At 43.4% G+C, this 18,768-nt stretch overlaps 1 protein-coding gene across 1 annotated transcript in view; it reads right to left on the bottom strand.

Moving 5' to 3' along the window:
- The window catches only part of LOC115135173 (Golgi-specific brefeldin A-resistance guanine nucleotide exchange factor 1-like), a 79,883-nt gene that overhangs the window by 5,509 nt on the left and 55,606 nt on the right, over window positions 1-18,768 (bottom strand). The window contains 24 exon segments of the mRNA XM_029669556.2: window positions 6-136; window positions 3,194-3,344; window positions 4,769-4,971; window positions 5,951-6,197; window positions 6,412-6,569; window positions 6,794-7,019; window positions 8,450-8,603; window positions 8,749-8,843; window positions 8,970-9,041; window positions 9,260-9,383; window positions 9,520-9,584; window positions 9,837-10,013; window positions 10,101-10,194; window positions 10,325-10,561; window positions 10,755-10,837; window positions 12,219-12,344; window positions 13,472-13,595; window positions 15,872-16,074; window positions 16,235-16,323; window positions 16,435-16,575; window positions 16,718-16,913; window positions 17,111-17,305; window positions 17,417-17,515; window positions 17,609-17,820. Of these exon segments, the coding sequence (XP_029525416.2) occupies window positions 6-136; window positions 3,194-3,344; window positions 4,769-4,971; window positions 5,951-6,197; window positions 6,412-6,569; window positions 6,794-7,019; window positions 8,450-8,603; window positions 8,749-8,843; window positions 8,970-9,041; window positions 9,260-9,383; window positions 9,520-9,584; window positions 9,837-10,013; window positions 10,101-10,194; window positions 10,325-10,561; window positions 10,755-10,837; window positions 12,219-12,344; window positions 13,472-13,595; window positions 15,872-16,074; window positions 16,235-16,323; window positions 16,435-16,575; window positions 16,718-16,913; window positions 17,111-17,305; window positions 17,417-17,515; window positions 17,609-17,820 (3,602 nt within the window).

The raw sequence follows: 18,768 nt of genomic DNA, 5'->3' as shown, positions 1-18,768 counted from the left end.
CTCACCTTGTTGAAGCAGGATTCCCACTCCACAGCATCTAGTGTCTGCAGGTCATGGACCAACAGTGCCCTCTGGAGGTAGGTCAGGGCCTGCATTCGCACCTGCCGCCTGGCATCACAGCACAGCCAGGCTATCCCTATGGGATTCACACAATGTATGGATACTTATGTCAGATATAAAGCGTTAAGACCGGCAAGAGTGTTAAGTGGAATGCTATATAGTGGCGTGAGAACAAGACCACGAAGTCCAATCTCTCAAGGGTCAACTCAGTGAATTACAGTGCCTTCAGAAAAGTATTCACACCCCTTGAATTTTTCCACATTTTTTGCATTACAAAGTGGGATTAAAATGGATGTAATTTCTTTGTCACACAAAATACTCAAGTGTTACAGTTGAAGAAAAATGTGTAACTTTTTTTTTTTTTTTTTTATAAATACAAAAGAAAAATTAAAACACTAATATAATCTTTATTACATAAGTTTTCAACCCCGAGTCAATACATGTTAGAATCACTTTTGGCAGCGATTACAGCCGAGTCTTTCTGTTTAAGTCTCTAAGAGCTTTCCACACCTGGATTGTGCAACATTTGTCTATTATTATTTTCAACATTCTTCCAGCCCTGTCAAATAGGTTGTTGATCATTGCTAGACAACCATATTCAGGTCTTGACATAGAGTTTCAAGCAGCTAGGCAACACTAACTAGCAAAACTAACTTGACCACTCAGCAACATTCACTGTCTCTTAGTAATCAACCCGAGTGTAGATTATTGTCCTGCTGAAAGGTGAATTAATTTCCCAGTGTCTAATGAAAAGCTGAGTGAACCAGGTTGTCCTCTAGGATTTTGCCTGTGCTTAGCTTCATTCCGTTTATTTTTTATCCTGAAAAACCCTTGCTGATGAAAAGCATATCCATTAGATGATGCAGCCACCACTATGCTTGAAAATATGGAAAGTCGTATTCAGTAATGTGTTGTATTGGATTTGCCCCAAACATAACACTTTATATATATATATTCAGGACAAATGTAATTTTATTTTTTTCAGTTTTACTTTAGTGCCTTGTTTCAAACAGGATGCATGTTAGGTAATATCTTTATTCTGTACAGGCTTCCTTCTTTTTACTCTGTCAATTATGTTAGTATTGTGGAGTAACTACAATTTACATTTACATTTAAGTCATTTAGCAGACGCTCTTATCCAGAGCGACTTACAAATTGGTGCGTTCACCTTATGACATCCAGTGGAGCAGCCACTTTACAATAGTGCATCTAAATATTTTAAGGGGGGGGGGGGGGGGGGGGGTGAGAAGGATTACTTTATCCTATCCTAGGTATTCCTGAAAGAGGTGGGGTTTCAGGTGTCTCCGGAAGGTGGTGATTGACTCCGCTGTCCTGGCGTCGTGAGGGAGTTTGTTCCACCATTGGGGGCCAGAGCAGCGAACAGTTTTGATGTTGATTTATCTGCAGTTTTCTTCTATCCCAACCATTGAACTCTGCAACTGTTTTAAAGTCACCATTGGCCTCATGGTAAAATCCCTGAGCGGTTTCGTTCATCCGCGGCAACTTATACAGACGTCCTTTCAAACTCTTTGTACCAATCTACCAATAGGTGCCGCCCTTTGCGAGGCATTAGAAAACCTCCCTGGTCTTTGTGGTCTAATCTGTGTTTGAAATTCACTGCTCGACTGAAGGATCTTACAGATAATTGTGTGGGGTAGAGATGAGGTAGTGAAACAAAAATTATGTTAAACACTTATTGCACACCACTGTCCATGCAACTTGTGACATGATAAGCAAATTGTTACTCCTGAACTTAGTCTTGCCATAAAGAGGTTAAATACTTATTGATTCAAGACATTTCAGCTTTTCATTTTTTAAATGAATTTGTACTAATTTCGAAAAACAGAATTCCACTTTGACATTATGGGGTACTGTGTGTAGACCATTGACAAAAAAAATCTAAATTTAATCCATTTTAAATTCAGGCTGTAACAACAAAATGTGTAATAAGTCAAGGGGACCCGTGTGAATACTTTCTGAAGACATAAAAATATAAACGCAACATGCAACATTTTTTGGGATTTTACTGAGTTAGTTCATATGAGAAAATCAGTCAATTGAAATAAATTCATTAGGCCTTAATCTATGGATTTCACATGACTGGGAATATAGATATGCATCTGTTGGTCACAAGTACCTTAAGACAAATTAATCTCACAATGGGCCGCAGGATCTCAAGTTATTTTCGCGCATACATTTTTTTTGCCTAATCTTCATGACTAATGTTCAAACTTAGACGTACAACAGCATCAAGGTAAATTACCAGGATAAAAAACATCACTAGGTTAAATGACCAGCGTAAAGGACATCAGTAGATTAAACCCAGTGGCCTTCCTGTCCCAACAGACTGAACAGAAAAAGAAGAATGTGCCTAAAAAAATAACGATAGCTCAAATCCCCCAGCCAAGTCTGTGGAAAGAACACATTTGACATTGACAACAATCAGATTTATGAACATTATGTTTGGTGTTTGGGATTCTGTGTTTTTATATATATTGATTACTATTCTGATGTTACTATGGCTTTTGTACCCATTGTTTTCAGTGCATGTTCAGTAGTACCAGGAGAGGTCATGTTCAGTAGCTCCTACTGTAACAGCCTCTACTCTTCTGGCAAGGCTTTCCACTTGACGTTGGATTTTTTTTTTTTGTCCCCAGCACAAGGTGCACCTGTGTAATGATCATGCTATTTAATCAGCTTTTTTATATGCCACACCTGTCAGGTGGATGGATTATCTTGGCAAAGGAGAAACGTTCACTAACAGGGATATAAACAAATTTGTGCACAACATTTGAAAAAAATAAGCTTTTTGTGTATATGGAACATTTCTGGGATCTTATTTCAGCTCATGAAACATGTGAACAAAAATCAACATGTAAAGTTTTGTTCAGTGTATATAACTCTCCTCTAAATACTAGTCATTCGTTCCAATATAAGCAAAAAAGCATTAACATGTGAAAACATTGTCCACGAAAACAGGAAATGTGCCTTTGGTTCCGCACAATGACATTGAAAATATTCCTCAAATGACTAGGAAACAATGAATTGTGTTTGACCCCGATTAATAAACAGAATTGAGTGGTGCCTATATGCAAATATGTTTTATAGATAGCTAGGGGTTAAAGTCTCTGACCTTGGAGAAGTGGGCACCAGCAGCTGGTCCACAGTGTCTGGGAGTCAGCCTCAATTTTCTTCCCTGCGACCTCCAGGTGGCGCTGTTCCTGTGCCCAGGAGCTGTAGATGCTGGCGGCCCTCGTGTGCAGGGTGTGCATCAGGTCTAACAGCTGAGCCAGGGGAACTTCATGTCATTATGATGTGGTCATAGCTATTCTAATCACAATACAGCTTGATTCTAAACATGAGTATGACTTAATGTCTGTATTGGCTGCAAGACATTTCCTCAATAACATTTATTAAAATAACATTTACACGTTTAAGTACTTTATCCTAATGCTGACAATATATTTAGGTAATGATCTGTGATAAGAGTATTGATATTTATGTCATTTTGAAACGCTGATGGAGAAGTTACACATATTGTATAGTACAGTATTGTCCATGTCTAAATTATTTCATTTATGTTACACAGACCTAAGGTTGCAAAACTCCCTGTAATTTACCAAAGACATTTAGGAAATTTATAAAAAAATATTTTTATTTTTCATTTATTTAATATACGTGTCCATCTGATCCGTTCCATGAGTTTCTAGTAGATATCCCATATGGTTCTGGAGAAAACATCTTATGATATAATTTTAAATTAACTCTGCAGCTCTTCCAACTATTGACTTATTTCACAACCGTCACCAGTTTGACCCCAAAACACTTACAGCAAATATATATTGACATGGGAAACCCAAAAATATATATTTTTAAATAAATAAATATGAAGGATTTTCCATACTCATTAAAACAGCAACAGTTTTAACTATGTTGATGGGTTACATTTAGCATAATGTTTTACAGCCTTATGATTCTATTTTTATATTATAAACATCTTCGTTTTGGGGGGAATATCTTTTACATTTCATGAGAATTCCCTAAAAGTCTTGAAAGTTTCCAAAATTCCTAAAGTTACTGGTAATATTCCTGCTCTTTGCAACCCTACACAGCCCTAAATATCTAATAATATACCTTTCCAAGCAATTAATTAGTCAAGGTTTGAAAGTTTAATTTCATTTAGAGTAGCTAGAGCAATGAGCATTGAGAATTCACAACTCAGCCTTTCCAAGACAGTTAATTTGTGAATAGGCAATACAAGAGGTGAATATTAGCATTAGTCGACTGAGCATGAATACCTGATTAGTGCCAAATTAGTTCTGAAAAGAGATGGCAGACAATGTAACTTCTTAATCACACTTCAGGAAATGAGAATAGTAGTTCAAGAAGAATAGAACTAAACACCGCCACAACATTGCTTAATTGCCATGACAACCATAATGTGCCAAGAGAGGGGAAGATATAACCGAAATCTCCCCAAATCCCCACCTTCCCTCCGCAACCCCACCTCCCACCCACACACACCTGAGGCAGAGCACACCTGGGGCATATTCAGGAGGGTACAACGTTGCAGAACCTTCAGATAGAAAAATATATTGTGTAGAACAGACATGATTGGTCATGTAGTTCGGAATGTTCACCCAACTGAACAGAGCCCCTGAGCAGCACAGAGACCAAGGTAGAAGGGAAAGAGGGCTGCGGTACTTACGTCCTGACTAACCTGTAATGACACCGTGTGGTAGCTGGCCGGGACTCCCTCGTCCTCCTCGTCGTCACTATGGGAACGGGAGGGCCTCTGGCTGGAGACCTTGGCGCGGCGGGATGCCCCCTCTTTCTCCCGAGGCTTCCTCCTCACACGGGACTTCTGGGAGTCGTACTTGTGGTTCTTCTTCTTCTCATGGGTCCTGTAGCCTGTAGGTCAGGAGAGATGGAGGGACTGTTTTTAGCCATTGTTACAGATATATCCTGAGTGTGAAATTTTCTCCTAATAGTTGACTGATATCTCTGAACAGAGAATGAATGCCCACTGTTTGCTGCTCCCAAAGGTAATCCAATTTAGCAGTACAGAGACCATGTCTTTACCCTAAGGCGGCGTACAGTACCAAGACCTGAATGAGTTCAGGACTGGCCATTCTAGTGTAAGACAATGTGCAGTATGATAATAATTATCTTAATGGATAGGTCTATAGGGTATGACTTAGCGCTTAGGAAACTCTCCAGGAAAAAATACATTCCTTTCACGTAAACCCCAAAGGCTATATCAATTCTAATTGAGTAATAGCAGGTTTTAGGGCTGTGCGGTTTCCATTCGCTTCCCATATAGATTAGAGCGGTGCTTAGCGTGAGGTCTTTGATCAACCAAACTTTATTGCTAAGTGTGTAAAGCTGTGTTGACAGCAGGTATCTAAGGGTCTGGAGCGCTGGGAGAAATTAAAAGGCTATCAGTGGTGCAAGGCTTGCACAGTGCACAATCTCCCACTGTAATCCTTGTTTTACTCTAGAGTCTGGATCACTAACAGACTGCTGTTGCTGAATGAATGGGGAGAAGGGCAGCTGAGTGACACAGTCCTCAATTAGGGTTGGTGTGGGGGAGGCAGGGAACCCAGAGTCAGGTTAGTTACTATATAGACATGCATTGAGATCCCCTTCCAAAGGCTTTTAAGAGTAACCACCCAACATGCCAAACTATCAAAGCTTAATTTAGAAATTACTCAAACAGTTTGATGACTTGTGTTCGCTTGGAAAACAGCATTGATGTAAAGGCAAATACAATGCCAAATTCATTGTTGGAAGATTAAGAAACACTTTGGAAAAAGACTGAATATAAAATTAACCTCAAATAGGAATGGATTTGTCAGTCAACAGGAAGTGAGGAAAGAGGAAGTTGTACCTCCGTTAAGGCTGGCCTCCACAAACACCCGGATGGCCTTGACACACAGCTCAAAGTTTTCAGGGGTGACATGTGCAGCATCGCGTACTATGAAGGAGAGGGACTCCACACACTTGATGAGGGACTTGGTGTCGTGGAAGCCCATGTCTTGGCCCAGGGTCAGGCTGTACTGGTTCACTAGAGGGTTGAGCAGGGGCTTGGAGCCAGAGGCCGGTACCTTGTTGATGTCCAGGTCATCTTTACCAACCTGCCAATATAAACACAGTGTGAGATGTGCGGTATGCTGAGGCATTACCTGACATTGATATGACAAAATAACACAAGCTTAGCTTTACTATTATAGTGTGGCGTTCCACAATAAACAGTGTATTAACGCTACGAAGATCACTGGAGTTGATCATCTGAGCACTCGAAAGAAAAGTGTGTGCAGGTGACGCGAGTGTGTGTGTGTGGGCTCTTACCACCAGCCATCCACTGCTGGCCACGTCCACATCAGTGACAGAGCGGGGCATCCTGGACTTTCCGTGCTCTGTGTAGACCTCAGAGTCGGAGGTGTAGCCCCGGTCCAGACTCACCTCGCTGTGGTGGTGGGACGACAGCTCACTGTCCGACTGGGCACCTGGAACAAAGGTGGAAACAGGACATAGATTTTTTAAATTTTATACCAGGCATCAAAACACACCACTAACAGTGTGGACGTGTGCCTTGTAACATAACAGCCGAGCTGTTTGTGTAAAGTCAACGCAATTGACAGTAAACTAGGTGATCATAAGGTTTCTCCGCTGCCAAGGCCAACAAAGTAGGCTACCATGCCACGTGATGCTGTACATGTAAGAGGCTGACCTGTGTCGATGTCGGGACTGGTGGAGGTGACCTGGAAGGAGGCGGGTGGTTTGATCCCGGCCCCGATGCACTCGATTAGGGAGAAGAGGGTGAACCAGTCGTCTGTGCAGTGGATGTTGGCAGCGTTGGTCTTGAGCAGCTCATGGAGGCCGTAGGCCACCTCCCGGCTAACCCGGGCCAGGACGTGTGGTTTCATCAGCAGCAGGAGACGCAGGGACAGCAGCACCTAGAGATAGGGTGGCAGGGGGGTTAAGTGGACGCCAACGTTGTATAAGACCAATTGCTTGAACTGCCGGTGACCTCCATCTCACTGATTAGGGAATTGAAGTACGTTCCCGACATCCGGCTCACAATTCCTAATACAGTTCAATGTATATACTGCACTAGATCTCACAGTTCTTGGTCTCACTGCACATTTGAAAGGAAAAGATTAGAAAAACAAATGTGGGATTTGTGGATTCAAGTCCCTGCAACATAAGATGTTTGCCCTGATCGCCACGGTTCACACAGAAAAGGAAGGAGGAAACACTATTAGTTGGCTGTAACAACGTCCATCTGGGTTAGAGATCAGATTGAAAGCCAATTAAAGACATTATAGAAGAAATGGGACCCAAAGTTAATGCTCCATTTACAGTTTTCCTCGATTTCTTAAACACAGTGAAAGAAACAGATCCATGTGAGCGAAACTTGGATCCGTGTGGCCAAAACAACCTTTTTTTTGCACAACAGTCATTTGTCATTGGTTTTACACCAATGCAAATGCTAAACACTTTTTTGCAAAACAGTAGACGCAACTCTTTATCACAAGACACTTTTTGCAAAACAGCAGATAACGCCGTAAATAAGACAAAAAAACAAGAATAATTCAGCTTTAAAAAAATAGATCCCCCCCCATGGTTCATAACAACTACTCTCAAAACAGTAGGGTTTTTAAACCTACATGTAAACAACCTTTACATAACTGGGCGCTTTTAACTCCTTCACAATCAATCCATAAATACATTTGAAAGTGTTCACTAGGGACTTGTTTGGTTTCCCAATGGGATATAAAGTAGAACACATTCCTATTTTCTTTACATTGCCGAGAAACTGCAATGATATAATAGTTCAAGGTCAATAGGACAGTCACATAATAAACGCTATTGAGGTTACAGGCCAGGTCACCAAGAAACCAGGTCCCTCTTGGAAAAAGATTAGATCAGTAAAAACTTGGCTAATTAAATTGTCCCACTGATCAACACAGACTAAGAATACTGATAGGTAGTTCATCCTGTGCCTTTAAGCCAGAACAAATTAAACATCTGATACCAGTATGATTGCATGAAACATCCTTTTTTTTAAACTTGTTATACAACAAATTTAAGCCTCCTTTATGATTGCTGTTAAGCTCAGGCCAGATAAGACCGATTGCAATGGCTAAAGGACACTGACCTAATAAAGCTGCGTGTGTGTGTGTGTGTGTGTGACCATCAAATGTAAATCCCATTGGATCAACAGTCCAATCCTCCAATCACTCAGTGCCATTACTTGCCAGAAAACCTGCATCATCTCTGCATTATCTGTTTGACAGCACAAAACATGCATTAATGCAATGATGTACGCCTAGATAGTTTGGTTTCCGCTCTCGTGTGTGTGTGTGTGTGTGTGTGTGTGTACCTGTGAGCTGATGTCCTCTCTGCGCAGCAGGCGGATGGCCAGTCTGATGAGGCCCACCACAGCCCTCTCCACCAGGAAACAGCTCTCTGTAGCCTGGACACACAAGTGGCACAGGTGGTCCCGCACCGTCTGCCATACACATGACACGCGGTCCCTAAACACACACACAAAATTTAAGGACTCAATAGCATAACAAAGCCTGATGTTCAAACAGCTGATTTGACTGATGTAATTCCTACTGGACAGGCGATCACACAGTCCCTGACTCAAAGCAAACACCGCACCGTTTCCTGCCGTACCTGTTCTCCATGACGATGCGTAGCAGCATCTCCAGGCAGAAAGCCGCGTCCTCCTCATCATACGTCTCCTCGTCAGGTGTGACTGAGATCAGAGCCTGTCCACAAGAAACAGCTCTTAGTAAACAACACCAGAACATTCTATACTACCTGCATCTCAGAAATTCATATTCAGCCAATCACATGTTAAGATGAACAATATTTGCCTGGAGTCTTATGATTACCTTCATCAGCTCCTGTAGAGACTCCAGCTGCAGGAATTTACTCTCTGTGATCAGCTTCTCTGGGTCACATTGCTGGTGCGGGAGTGACAGGTATCAAATCAATTTACTAGACTGACCGTGTATACAAAAAGCCACAAAAATGTATTCATAATTTTAAAAAATTCAAACTGCACGATATGAACCACACAGTTGAACTAGAACGTACAGTATACTGGTCACCAGAGACAATTTGAACGAGTGTGACAGAGACAAAGAAGTGGGATGAGGGATGATTGGTTTAGTTCTGGTACCTTGATACAGAGCATTGCTGCCTGCTTGGCCTCCTGGTTCTCAGTAGAGGGCCCACGTAGACCAGACTGCTCCGCTCCACTCAGAGTCAGCCAGTTCACAAAGCTCAGCACCGCAGACTCGCCCCTGGGAGAGACAGAGAGAAAGATGGAGAGATGTCAAACTCTCACAATATTACTTGGAACTGTGTTTAAAAAGTGAAAGAGCTCAGCCTGCTATACCAGCGTAACAGATTGTATGACAGGATTGTGAGGCGACTTACCGATTTGAAGGAGTCTCTTCTCTTTGAAGCGAAATCTTTCCATTTGGCTCCACAAAATCCTCCACCTGTATGGACATAAGCAAACAAACCCCACAAGGAAATTTTTCTGGTTTTATACCAGCAGGCGGCAGTAAAGCACCCAAATTCAAAAAGACCCATTTCACCCAACAAAATGAATGGAAGGTTTCCGTGTTCCATAGGTACTCGAAACATGATCGAGGCCATTTGTTTTTCACAGACCATACAAAATAAAGTATTTCTTGGTTATGCCTGTCCCTGTCCATGACCATTGCTAGTTATAAAGAAACAGTTCTGACCTCCACCATGGCCTTGGGCAGCAGCTCGGCTCTGAACAGCTGCAGCATGGAGTCCATGATGTTCTTCCAGCCCTCCCTCAGGATATCACCGTGCCGGTAGGCTAGGTGGAACACGGTCTTAGCGGCTACCTGGGCCTTCCCGTTACTCCCAAACACCGTGGGAAGGTTCTCCGCCGACTGTATTGAACACACCCAGTGGAAAATGTTAGAAAACTCCAGTAGGTGTAATGCTTAAGGTTCCCACATTTGAAATTAAGCACTTACCTCGCTGCTGAGCGTTGTAAACTTGCAGAGGGAGATGATCAAATTATCAAACACGTCACTGAATCCACAATGAGCTGATATCATGGCACATTTCCTAAAAAAGAGAGAGACAAGCAGATTATCATCGCGACTCGCTCTCATTGCCTTCCCCAATAGATGCTTCGTCAGCATCTCCTCAGAACCACAGTGCTGGGTCCAGAAACCCCTGGGGACGCCTAGTGTACCGGAAGCCAGCGATGGCCTTCTGGATGATGGCGTCATCCAGGCTCTTGTCGAAGACGTAGGAGAGGGCGGCGATGGTGGGCCCCCAGGTCATGGTGAACAGGTCGTGGTCGTAGCTGCCGGCAGGCACGTGGAGGAAGACCCCCTCGGAGGTGGCCCCCCGGTGGAGCAGCACGCTCCACACGTAATTCTCTTTCACCAGGCCTGACTGCTCGTCTGGCATCACTATCTCGTCATTCCTACAGGACAGAGAATACCACGGAGTGTGTGAACGCTAAACCGACCTTGATCATTTGGGGTGGGTTGTTTGACATAACTTACCGTCAAAGCTCAAACGCTGATACAAATATATCCTCTTGAAATGAGATAGATTTACTTCATCGTGTGTGTGTGTACACGTCACAAACATTTCTATACAAGACTATGGCTTACTTGATTGCATTGTAGATGTCCTCCAGCATATCCTGATCGAAGTCTGTATTTCCATTCACACCCTTCAGATTCTTCTTGAATTGCTACATGAAGGTGGGGGGAACGGACATCAATACTGAATCAGGGCACCATCAACACATCAATCATTGTGGAGCTCTGCCAGCTGGCCTGGCTCTGGCATCCAACCCTTAGGAATGCAATGCGCTTGCTAATTGAGCATCCAACAATTAAGGGGATGGGGGTCCAAGGAGCTTTACCAACGTATGTGTCACTTAATACGGTTAGGTGTGATGTTAGACAAACAGGATCGAGGCCAAGAGCCACAGCAAATAAACAGATCCGCCGTGTGTTGACGGATAGAGTCAAGGCTCCTGGTCGGCTGCGTGCTTCGTCTGATAGCAGGTAAAACAGAGGGGAAACACGAGATGCTTTGCAGTGGGATGGACAGACAGAGAAATGAACACAATGAAGGCTCAGGGGCCATGGGCTCAGGGTTGTGTTTGTCATACCAGTCCCCCTCCACCCCAGAGCGGAGCAGACGACGGTAATAATAGCCGCCACAGACACAAAGCAGCTGGCCGTGTTGCCTGCCAAGTCATCATAGGACTGACATCCAGAGAGCAGAGCTGTTCCACACTTATGGGTTTGTTGGGGAGCTACAATGTGTTATGCGGTAGCTGATATTCTATTGCTCTGAATTGTACTCTTGCCAGGATGCCCAGAGTCCATTTTATCCCACATAATATCGTATCATGGCATTTGTATGACACTTGGAGACGTACCATCGTAAGGACTTTAATCTGTAATTATATACTGTGCTGTAAATAGTCAGCAAATTGAACAGTAGGCATTTCATTGCCCCCTAGAAAAATATAAGGTAAAACAAATCAGTTGCTCTCATTGCAGATTAGAATTCCATAATGGCAACTTGGAATACTGTTTGTGGCCCACCATTGCTCTCTTCAGAACCCTGTCAATGGGACTTGTGTTTAGTCTTCAGGCGCTGTCACTCACACAGAGAGAGGGAGCCAGGACAGCAGAGGACGCCCCCCGTCCCCGTCCCCCGTCCTCTCCTCGCTCACTTCTTCCACCCCTGCCGCCTGTTCACATGACTAACCAGGATGATCTCATCCCACAGACCACCACTGGGTACAGCTGTTACAGGAGGTCTGTCAGACCATCAGAGGGTCTGAAAGAACCAGTACAACATACTAATGTAGGGTGTCTAAAAGGGTCTTAACAGGGTCTCTGGCAAAACCCATCACTGCCTGGCACAAGTGTTCATAAGAAGTGATTGAAATCAGATCTAACATGTGGTTGATGAGTGCATTTCTAAGACAATTTGTAGAAGTAGTAGAAAACTTACTATACTTACGAATTGAAGTTATTTTCCATTTTATTTCAATACAAAAAAAATAAAAAATAGTGATGCGTCTTCATGGGAAATAAATTGTGCGCATTTACCTCAACAGTCATGGGGATGTTCTGCTTGCGCACGTTGTTGTTGTGCTGGTCCGTGTTGAGCATGATGACAGCGTAGGCCAGGGCGAAGCCCGCGTCGTTGGTCATGAAGGGAGAACCGTTCACTTTCTACACACACACACACACACACACACACACAACACACACAAACACAAATAACCCTCTTTCCATCCATATATACAGCAACAGCTGAGTTGCAGGCACTATTTCAGGTATAGTTCCAGATACACACTATAATATAACTACACTATAATATAACTACCTTCGGCATAACGTTCAAATATCTATACTGAACAAAAATATAAACGCAATATGTAAAGTGTTGGTCCCATGTTCCATGAGCTAAAATAAAAGATCCCAACGGGCCTCACAACCACAGACCACGTGTAACCATGCCAGCTCAAGACCTCCACATCCGGCTTCTTCACCTGCGGGATCGTCTGAGTCCAGTCACCTGGACAGCTGATGAAACTGAGGAGTATTTCTGTATGCAATAAAACCCTTTTGAGGGGAAAAACTTATTCTGATTGGCTGGACCTGGCTCCCCAGTGAGTCGGCCTATGCCCTCCAAGGCCCACCCATGGCTGGACCGCTACCCAGTCAAGTGAAATCCATAGATTAGGGCCTAATGAAATTATTATAATTGACCGATTACCTTATATAAACTGTAACTCAGTAAAAATGTTGAAATTGTTGCATTTCGATTTTTGTTCAGTATATATTTGTGCTGCTGAAAGTGCAGTCACGACGTATGACTGCTCAATAGCGGAAAAAGACCATTAAGAATATCTGTAAAGTCATTCAAGGCGATTGTGTATGGAGAGAGACTATGAAAAGACATTACTAGGAATACTTTCCAGGTCACGAGGATGACCCTCTCCGGTTATTTAAGGAGCAGCCAGTGGCCCCCCATTGGTTTGTCCCCCTGCCTTTGATCAACAGGCCGGCTCTGTTATGCCAACCTTGCCGTTGGCACTGCTGCATTTTACTATTCCCCTAATTACTTGAGTGATTAATGTCCCTGATTCAGATCTGGGTCGGCGTTCCACTGGACGTAATTACCTGATAGGGACAGTTGGTGACAAGGATAGGGACAGTTGGTGGCAAGGATTGCCTTGCCATGCGGTAATGGAAGAAGTGTGTGAGTCCCTCCGGGTGCCCTGAGCGCGAGAGAGCGAGAGCGAGAGAGAGAGAGAAAGAACGCCTTTCAAGGGGGGTAAAGGCAGCTGACTTACATGCCAGGTGTCTGTGAAGGTTTCCAAAAGTCGATGGATGACCGGAGCCTCTCCTGGCAGTCTGAAGGCCTCCAGATACAGACGCAGCGCCTCGTCAATACGCAGTCCTTGGAAAGTGAACGTGCTGCACGTGGGAATGGGAGAATGCGTGTAAAGCACTAATATGTAGCGTACCAGTCAAAAGTTTGGACACCTACTCATTCAAGATTATTATTATTTTGTTTAATAGTGAAGACATCAAAACTATGAACTAACACATATGGAATCACGTAGTAACAAAAGAAAGTGTTAAACAATTCAAAATATATTTTAGATTCTTCAAAGTAGCCACCCTTTGCCTTGATGACAGCTTTGCACACTCTTGGCATTCTCTCAACCAGCTTCATGAGGTACTGTAGTCGCCTGGGATGCATTTCAATTAACAGGTGTGCCTTGTTAAAAGTTCATTTGTGGTATTTCTTTCTTTCTTAATGCCAATCAGTTGTGTTGTGACATGGTAGGTGGTATACAGAAGTTAGCCCTATTTGGTAAAAGACCAAGTCCATATTATGGCAAGAACAGCTCAAATAAGCAAAGAGAAATGACAGTCCATCGTTACTTTAAGACATGAAGGTCAGTCAATTCTGAAAACGTCAAGAACTTTGAAAGTTTCTTCATGTGCAGTCGCAAAAACCCTCAATCGATATGATGAAACTGGCTTTCATAAGGACCGCCACAGGAAAGGAAGACCCAGAGTTACCTCTGCTGCAGAGGATCAGTTCAGAGTTAACTGCACCTCAGATTGCAGCCCAAATAAATGCTTCAGGGTTCAAGTAACAGACACATCTCAACATCAACTGTTCAGAGACTGCGTGAAATCAGGCCTTCGTGGTCAAATTGCTACAAAGAAACCACTACTAAAAGGACACCAATAAGAAGAGATTTTGCTTGGGCCAAGAAACACGAGCAATGGACATTCGACCAGTGGAAATCTGTCCTTTGGTCTGATGACTCCAACAGCCGAGTCTTGAACGAATGATCTCCGCATGTGTGGTTCCCACTGTGAAGCATGGAGGTGGTGGTGTGATGGTGCTTTGCTGGTGACACCGTCTGATTTATTTAGAATTCAAGGCACACAACCAGGATGGCTACCACAGCGATACGCCATCCAATCTGGTTTGCGCTTAGTGGGACTATCATTTGTTTTTCAACAGGACAATGACCCAAAACACACTTCCAGGGGCTGTGTAAGGGCTATTTGACCAAGAAGGAGAGTGATGGAGTGCTGCATCAGGTGACCTGACCTCCACAATCACCAGACCTCAACCCAATTGAGATGGTTTGGGATGAGTTGGACCACAGAGTGAAGGAAAAGCAGCCAACAAGTGCTGAGCATATGTGGGAACTCCTTCAAGACTGTTGGAAAAGCATTCCTCATGAAGCTGGTTGAGAGAATGCTAAGAGTGTTGAAAGCTGTCATCAAGGCAAAGGGAGGCTACTTTGAAAAATCTAAAATCTCAAATATATTTTGATTTGTTTAACACTTTTTTAGGTTACTACATTATTCCATGTGTGTTATTTCATAGTTTTGAAATGCAGAATGAGTAGGCGTGTCCAAACTTCTGACTGGTACTGTATATTTTGAAGTATATTCTTCAATTTCCTGTCAGGTCTTTTTTTTTTACACAACTATACATACACTGAGTATACCAAACATAAGGAACACCTTCCTGATATTGAGTTGCACCTTCCCATTTGGACCTCCTCAATTCGTTGGGGCATGGACTCTACAAGGTGTCGAAAGCGTTCCACGGGGATGCTGACCCCAATGGCTGGATGTCCTTTGGGTGGTGGACCATTCTTGATACACATGGGAAACTGTTGAGCGTGAAAATCCCAGCATCGTTGCAGTTTTTAACACACTCTAACCGGTGTGCCTGGCACCTACTACCATACCCCATTCAAAGGCACTTAAATATTGTTTCTTGCCCATTCACCCTCTGAACAGCACACATACACAATCCATGTGTCAATTGTCTCAAGACTTAAAAATCCTTCTTTAACCCATCTCCTCCACTTCATCTACATTGATTGAAGTTGATTTAACAAGTGACATCAATAAGGGATCATAGCTTTCACCTGGATTCACCTGGTCAGTCTATGTCATGGCGTTCTTAATGTTTTGTATACTCAGTGTATACTGAGTTGTGTACTGTATTTGATCATTGTTATGGATTGAAGACAAATCAACTCCTAGGTTTCAAGTAAATAAACTTCACTGCTTCACTATTCATTGCTTCATGAGTAACTGACAAAACCAAGCTTCAGTACAATTAAATGAAGGAGAAGATCCAGAAAAGGTCTTATTTTAAAACCAACTGGTCGTACAGCACGCTGCCGGGAAATGATAAAGACTCGTACTTGACGAAGCTGTCCAGTAGCTCCATGTGCTTGCGGTCACTGATGAACTCTCCGATCTGCTTCTTGTCGAGGCGGGGGTTCTCCCGGAGCCACTGGGCCACCTCGTTGTTGTCCATGGGGCTGCTGAGGAGACCCTTCTCCTGCAGGAACTGGATGCCTTTCTTAGGCTTCTGGTTGAACTGCTCTGTGCCGCTGTTCAGCAGCTGTAATCATACAAATAAATACTATCACTTCAGTTTAGAGAGACAAACGCCATTGGCATCAATGCATGATTCATGTAAAAGTCAGCGTTTACAGTATGTGTTCGACTGCCATGAAAGTAAGTTATTTAAAACAGATATACAACAAAATGATAAAACATACCTTCTTTTTATTTCTGATGTCCAACAGCTCTTGAGAATCAGGTAAACAAGACGAGAAGCGTCGAGGCTTTGTCGGTTCTTTCTTCTCAGCTATCAAAAATAAAATAAAGACGATTTTCACTTTTAATTCATGGCTATAGAACGGAATGCTAACCCAGTTCTCGAGGAGACCTGACCACTGGTTAGTAAAACCAAACCTACCAGATGGTTCTGTCTCCTCCTGGTCTTGTCTGCCCAGTCTCATCTTCTCTGCCATTAGATGCCCGCTGGTAGGTGGAAGGGGCACGCTGTCAGCCTCTGGAACATTCTGACCGTTGGCACGGTTCACCTGCCTGCCTGCTTCTACAACCACATGACAAACATATTCATGACTACCCCTCTATACACATCTGATACAACTGCAGTCAATGTTGAACAAAGCCCATTATAGTATGAGACTATCATAGTAGAAAGTACATCAAATGTTTGATAGAAATCTGCATACCTGTGGTTGTGTCTACATGGTCATTGGTTGAGCCCTCCCCTTCCACCAACACAGTTTCTGCTGATTGGTCCTGCTGAGCTGTGCTGTTGAGCACCTTAGCCTGGCAGTGGGCCTCGGTGCTGTCAATAACAGTCAGTAGGGCCTCTAGTGAGAGGAGGTGAGTTGTGTAGAGCTGTCCGGACACAGGAAAGGCATTCTGCAAGACAAAATGATACAAACACACCATAGGTCAACAAAAGAGAACAATGTTCCCCTGAAAATGTAAAGCGTGGAGCGTGACGACATGCACCAAATTTAAATTAATAAAAGTATTAAGCCCTGACTGAACGGGACAGTAGACACTCTTCTAATGCAGATTTCAGAAAGTCAAAGAGCAGGCGCCCCAGTTCCCACCTTGGAGAGCAGCTTGGTGAGGTCTTCAAACAGGTTTGAGCAGTAGAAGTCACAGTCATGGTTGATGTAGAGCTCGGTGACGAAGCTGGGGATCCTCCAGAGCTGCACCAGGGCCTCCAGAGCCATCTCCTTCATCTCATAAGGCATCTTCATGTTCTCTGACGTGATGATGTCCATCAGCTTCTTCAGATACATCTGCACACACCCCAGGTAATTCGGTTTAGTTGGTTGTTTTACAACGACTCGTGCGGTTGTGTCAAACAATTGTGTGACAATATCGCAAACAAAAGAAAAGACTCCAAATACCTCAAGCTGAAACTTCAAATGTCCTCGCATGCTCTCAAAGAGCAAGAAGCAGGCTCGTATGGAGGCGGTACACAGGTTCATACGGTCCACATTTAGCAACTGAAAAAGGAAACATGTTATGTCATATTGTGTAGAAGACACAATAGAAGGGTCAAGTTCCCCCTCCTGAATAAGCCTGTGGTGTAACAGTACCTGGAAGAGGTGTCTGCAGAGCTCGTCTTTGACCAGACCCAGCAGTGACTGGTAGGGGGCAATGTGGGCTGCTTCCAGAGCCACGGTCAGCAGCTGCAGGCCCATGTGCATCATGGCATCCGTGTTGTGGCGGTCATGGGGGTTGGTCAGCGAGATGAGGAAGCGGAAGAGCTCCCGCAGACAGGGAAGACCGTAGGGGATGAGAGCCGCACCTGGGAAGTTAAGAAGAAACACAAAACAGGAAATGATTGACAAAGCAGGATGTATGAGTCAGCTAACATCGATAAACTTATGTTTCAGGTTGAGTCAATAAGATTTTTTCACAATATGTATATTTCACAATATTTAGGCAACGCCTTGATCCTGCTTTGTAGTATAACCCTCTTGTGGCGTGAAACACGAGTAGAGTTGCAAAATGTTGGTAATTTTCCCCAAATTCCATGGTTTTCCAGAATCCTAGATTTCCTGCTTATTCCCTCGTAATTTGAGGAATCTTCCAACCAGGATATCTGGAAAACCGGGAATATTGGGACAGTTACCTGAATTATGCAACCCTAGACATGAGATATAAATTAAGACATGGGTAAGAATGAAGGACACTCAGAGACAAGTTGTGGGACATAGAGTGCATTCGGAAAGTATTCAGACACCTTAACTTTTTCCACATTTTGTTACGTTACAGCCGTATTCTAAAATGGATTAAATAAATAAACATCTACACACAATACCCAATAATGACAAAGCGAAAACAGGTTTTTAGACATTTTTGCAAATTACAGACCCGTTGCTATGAGACTCGAAATTGAGCTCAGGTGCATCCTGTTTCCATTGATCATCCTTGAGATGTTGTTTCGACAACTTGGAGTCCAACAGTGGTAAATTCATTTGATTGGACATGATTTGGAAAGGCACACACCTGTCTATATAAGGTCCCACAGTTGACAGTGCATGTCAGAACAAAAACCAAGCCATGAGATCGAAGGAATTGTCCGTAGAGCTCAGAGACAGGATTGTGTCGAGGCACTGATCTGGGAAGGGTACCAAAACATTTCTGGAGCATTGAATGTCCCCAATAACACAGTGGCCTCTATCATTCTAAAATGGAAGAGGTTTAGAACCACCAAGACTTCCTTAAGCTGGCCGCCCAGCCAAACTGAGCA

Source organism: Oncorhynchus nerka, linkage group LG10, assembly GCF_034236695.1.
Source record: "Oncorhynchus nerka isolate Pitt River linkage group LG10, Oner_Uvic_2.0, whole genome shotgun sequence".
NCBI lineage: Eukaryota > Metazoa > Chordata > Actinopteri > Salmoniformes > Salmonidae > Oncorhynchus > Oncorhynchus nerka.
Note: the sequence above shows the minus strand (reverse complement) of the source record. Positions and strands in the feature narration are given on the sequence as shown.